At 50.6% G+C, this 5393-nt stretch overlaps 1 protein-coding gene across 12 annotated transcripts in view; it reads left to right on the forward strand.

The window, feature by feature from the left end:
• The window catches only part of SPECC1 (sperm antigen with calponin homology and coiled-coil domains 1), a 229979-nt gene that overhangs the window by 35764 nt on the left and 188822 nt on the right, over positions 1 to 5393 (forward strand). For 4 of the 12 annotated variants that reach the window (XM_005870189.2, XM_014542866.1, XM_014542867.1 and 1 more), the window contains exon 1: positions 1582 to 1717. The exons of 3 other annotated variants lie outside the window; for them this stretch is intronic. In XM_005870189.2, coding sequence (XP_005870251.2) covers positions 1651 to 1717 — 67 coding nt within the window. In that variant the 5' untranslated portion in view covers positions 1582 to 1650. Of the gene's footprint in view, positions 1 to 1580; positions 1718 to 5393 lie in introns of those variants that run through there. 5 more of the 12 variants (XR_001362870.1, XM_014542873.1, XM_014542872.1 and 2 more) reach the window with 3 other exon arrangements.

Here is a 5393-nt window from a genome sequence, read left to right on the forward strand (position 1 = left end):
GGGCCTGCTTGCACTGAGCTGTGGAGGCAGCATGGCCCGGGCAGTGCTTGTCAGCGTTTGGTCCCAGTACAGCCCCAGGTTAGCGCCCCCCCAGAGCCTGCACCTCATGCTGGGTGCCCGCCTCCCGTTTCCTGCTGCAGGTGGCACCCTCATTGTCATGGGGTCTCTCTTTGTGCCGTGGCCTGGTTTCGGCAAGTTATTCCAGTTTTAAACTTTGCTTACGGGTTTGAGATGGTGTGGCTAGTGACGACAAATGTTCTTTTCCATTTAGGTTTTGTTTTATTACTTCTTGGTTCTTATTTTCTTTGAATGACTCCTGCTGAGGGATACATGAATCGGGGTTTGCCATTTTCCCTCTGCTGCTGTGTGGAAACCTGTCCTTGCCTACTTACCAAGAAGGAGTGCAGGCTAATGGGGTGACCTTCATCTCAAGACCACAGGAAATCATAGCTTTGGAATGTTTCCTGTGGCCCCAGCTGAAGGCTGGTTTCCCTGAGCTGCTCTCGAGCGGATTTTCACTGTTGGGTGGAAGGGACCAGAACCAGTGCGTCTGAGAGCCAGGAGCCCAGGACTCCTGCTGGGACTGAGCCCCTCCCCTCGGCTGCTGGCATCTGGGCTGGTTGCTCCTTCGCCAAACGCCTCCGGGCAGAATCACGAACCTTCCCACCAGGTTAGAACCACCGCTGCAGAGGCCCCAGCAAACTGGGCTAAAAGGCGCGCGCTAGATGCTTTCCGGGGGCTGCTCCCTTTCCCTGCTTCCGGCCCAGTCCCCTGGGGTTGGGCTGTGTGAACATTCCTATGTTGTTCCTTCCCCGCCTTGAATGCTTTAGCTCTCCACTTCCTGGCGCTTATTGTACGGGCAGTGGAGACCTCAGGGCCTCTCCACTCCCTGGGACGCGTTATTCTGTGATGCTCCCCAGGGTTTCCCAATGGCCTTTCTGGTTTCTTGCCTTAAAATGGTAGTAAATCCGAGGCCCCAAAGCAACCATCCAACAGGGGCTCTGAAGGCAGCGGCGAAGCAGCCAAGGAACGCGTGCGTGGCAGCAGGAGGCTCACCCAGGAGGCTCACCAGGCTCTGACCCTCCAGTGCCAGCACCTCCTGTATTGCAGGCTGTTCCCTCCCCTCCGGCCCCCTCTCCTTCCTTTCCTGCTCTGTGCCATACATTTAGGAGTTACAGTTTAAATGTAAGTCTTACCCTCTGCTGGAGAGGAAAGAAAATATTTGAAAAATGGAAAGAAAACACCCACGGAAAGACCCCGTCCGTGCCCTGTGGGATGGTGTCCTAGATTTCATTCTAATTCCTTCATCGCGGCGACCATTTCAGGTGGTTTAGGAGGATTTTCAGAAACCAGAGAATTAATCTTTGAAACCTTTTTTTTTTTTACTGTCATGGACTTGCTCAGAGCCCATCTACTTGCTTTCTGTTACTCATTCACACCCATTAGAACAGTAAAGTTCACCGGCATCCCCACTCTGTGTATCTTCCAGCAGCTCTGATGTTAAGGCTGGGCCGACTCTAATGCCTGTGAGGTGTCTGTTCTCAGCGTTTATTGTCCTCTCTCACATTTCCCGGCGAAACTAGGCTGGTCTGTGTGCGAGAAGAGTACTTTCTGCCAGCCTGGCACATCTGTCTGGCTTCTGCCACTGACATGGATTTAATCGCTCCATCACCGAGTGTTGTTGCTTCATGGGGTGGAGCGCCCTCCACCGGACATAGTGAGCGGTGTCTGTTGGGAGGCAGCTGCCGGCGGCCCTGGGTCCCCTGTGCTCCTTCGCAGTTGTGCTGGGTGAGGAGGTGGAGACCACGAGCTGCAGACACGCCCGAGGTCACACGGAGGCACGGAGCTGGATGTGGACCAGGAGCACTGGGTCCAGAGCCGCCGTGCTATCCCACGGGAGCCGGCTCTTCAGGGAGGCTGCATCCATCCCTGGGGTTGAAGGACAGTTGAAACTCGGTGTCAGCCTGGCTTTATCGTCAGCGCTGTGCTTTGAGCTTAACCTCCCTGAGCCTAATGAAGTTTCCCCTTCTGTAAGTTGGGGTGACAGTGACCTCACAGGATTCTCATAGGAGAGAGGGACGCCTCCACTTTTGGAGAATACTAGGAGGGCGCTGGTCCGGCCGGGGGCGGGGCGGTGATGTTTAGTTATGTCCTAAGACCCAGAGAGTAGGAGCCGGCCAGAGCTAGCACTCAGCCTGCCGGAGCGCTCTCAGCGCTCTCGCCCACTCTCGCCGGCCCTGGAGAGCTGCTTGATCCTGCTAATCCACTCCCACGCCGCCTCCATCCAGCACTGTGCCTGCCTCTGGGGTTCTCTTCCTGGTTCAAGTGAGTGGGGAATCAATTCTTTACTGTGGAGTTTGAATTCCGAAAGAAGGTGGAATGTGAAGGGAAGAATCTGGCTGGTGGATGGGGACAACACAGAAGGCTCAGTCTGGGGAAAATGATGGGAAAGAAGAGGGACAGGACTAAGAAAAGGTAGCTTGGTAAACAGGACGGGGTCCAGATGGGAAAGTGCTCTGGGTACATTCATTTGGGAATAATTTGATTGGCTTTGGGAGGTTCTAGGAGAATAAAAAAAGTGTCATGAGACCAATGAAGTAGCCCTAGAATTTTGCCTCAGAGCGCACAACTCATCAGTCTCTGAAAAATGGCTAAGTGCTTGGACAGTTCTCAGGAGCGTGTCCAGGAGGCTGCCCGACTTGTTGCCAGAGTAAGAGAGGCGTTTAGGCGTGAACTGAGATGGCTTCTTTTTTTTAATCCCCCCCCAAGGAGTGAGATTTTTTTCATTGATTTTTTTTTTTTTAGAGAGAGTGAAACAGAGGGGGAGGGCGAGAGAGAGAAACATGGATACAAGAGAGACACATCGATTGGTTGCCTCCTGCGCGTGCCCCAACCGGGGACGGGAATGAACCTGAGACCCTGGTATGTGCCCTTGACCAGGAATCAGACCCGCGACCCTCGGGTGTGCAGGCCAACACTCTAGCCCTCAAGCAGCACCAGCCAGTGGCTTTTCTTTTTTAACCGAGGTCTTAGAATCCTGGAAAATTGGGGCAACGATGGCAAGGAAAGTTTCCATCCTCTCCTGCTGCTTTCCACCTTCATATTCTTATCTTTCTTTTGGGGAATAAGTGAGAGGCATTTCAGTTCCGGGGTAAGCTGGGCAGATTTTGGAAAATGTAGAGGCATTACAGACAGAATCACCTATGCTTTCATAAAGTAAGTCCTGTCATACTTACTTCTAAGTAGTTGTAATCTACAGAAAAGGGCGCCTGATTAAACAGATATTTTATGAAGTCATCTCCTTGAATCAGACTGGCATGCCAATAGTTGGTTCTGTGGTAACTGGTAAGCTTCTTCAGTAATTCTCTTCAAGAATCACTCAGGATATGTTAGTTTATTTTATATTGGGAGTCCTAATAAAGTTACTTAGCTTAGCACTTTTTTCACTGTTGCTGTGGAAACAGCATTAAAAATTGTGGGTCAAGAACGCGAAAATACTCCTTACGCCAGGAAGGTGTGCGAGCACCATGCGGGTGGCAGGCAGACTGGGGGACCCTGGGGCATTTGCTGAGTGGCCCCGGGCCCAGCACTGGCACCGAGTTTGAACTGTGTCAGTGTGTGAAGCAGGAAAACAACTCAGTCACAGACAACAGTATGGTGATTACCAGAGGGAAATGGGGGAGGGGGAAGGTAAAAGAGAGTAAAGTGGGGATAAATGGTGATGGAAGGAGACTGGGGGTGGTGAACACACAATACAAAATACAAATGGTGTATTACAGAATTGTACACCTGAGACCTACATAATTTTATCAACCTATGCCACCCCAGTAAATCTAATTTTAAAAAGAATGCTGCTGTTAAAAAATGGCGATTGCAGAATGAAAAGTAACAGAATTGAAGAATGGCAAGAGAGGCTGGATAGACCACCCATGTTACTGGTCAAACCTCGTCCTTTTGGGGAGGGAGATAGCGGAGTCTGACGCAGCTGTGACGTGCTCCCGGTGCTCACGTGGACATGCTGGTGGTCAGTGACAGCCGGAGAGAAACCAGATCGCCCAGCTGCTGGCCCAGGACTCACTTTGCTCTGTCTCGCTGGCCCGTTCAGAGCTTGTTTATCTGTTCAGCTGGAGGCAGCAGGCGAAGCCCTATGAAACAGCTCGTGAATACCTAAAGGGGTTCGCCATCAAGTGTAAATGAGAACAGTACAGGGAAGACCTCGGAAGGAACTGTCAGAGAGGAAAATACTCGTTGTGCTATTTGAGCCAAAATTTGGAGACTGAGAGGAGCGATGGTATCCCAAGTGTGAGGACCAGCAAAGGTACACACCTCTGTGGGAGAATGAGAACATTGTTGGAGAGCAGGAATGGGGTAAGGAAGCAGAGTCTACTGGGCTCAGAGAACCTGTGTTGGAGAGTAACTCGACTGCTGCTTGGTGAGGAAGGAACTGAGAGATATGGAAAGAGCAGGAAGAGGGAAGGTTAGCAGAGTCTTACTAGACACTAGAGGCCCGGTGCACGACATTTGTGCACTGGTGGGGGGCGCTGTTCTATGCCGGAGGTGGACATCCCCCAAGGGATCCTTAGCACTGCTGCAGAGGCGGGAGAGGCTCCTGCCACGGCCACTGTGCTCGCCAGTCATGAGCCCGGCTTCTGGCTGAGCAGCACTCCCCCTGTGGGAGTACACTGACCACCAGGGGCAGCTCCTGTGTTGAGCGTCTGCCCCCTGGTGGTCAGTGCGCGTCTTAGTGACCGGTCGTTTCGCCATTCGGTCGATTTGCATATTAGCCTTTTATTATATAGGATAGTTGATAGAGAATGAAGGGTCCACTGGATTCTAGTTAGTAGATATAAGCTTTATAAGGGCAAGGATTTTCTTTGTTTGTTTTACTCCCTATTGTATCCTCCATGCATAGAACAGTGCCTAGCACAAGGTTAACACTCAGTAAAATTTGTCAAATGAACAGACAAGTGAATGAACCACTAAAATATGGGTCCCAACAGGATTGAAGTTCTTGACCGAAGGGATAATGTAATAGAAACAGTGTCCAATGAAGAATATTTTTGCAAATGTGGAATGAATGGTCTCAATATGTAAAGGATCAGAGATAAACCCTCCAATATGGAATGACATGATGGAGACTCAAATTAGAATTGTAATCACAGGAAGAGAAAAGACAAGGGTAGAAGGAAAATAAATGGACTTGGATCTGGAAGCACAAAGATACCTTTTATGAGCCAATGGAACTCAAAGGAAAACTTCAAAATCATTTGGATTCAAATTCAGTTACTTTTTCATTAAAAAAAGAACTTATGTATTTATATGCATAGCACATGGACATGAACAGTAGGGTGGTGAGGACCTGGGGGGTGGAAAGGGGCTGGGTGGAGGGGGGT

The sequence above is a fragment of the Myotis brandtii genome, unplaced genomic scaffold, assembly GCF_000412655.1.
Source record: "Myotis brandtii unplaced genomic scaffold, ASM41265v1 scaffold314, whole genome shotgun sequence".
Lineage (NCBI taxonomy): Eukaryota > Metazoa > Chordata > Mammalia > Chiroptera > Vespertilionidae > Myotis > Myotis brandtii.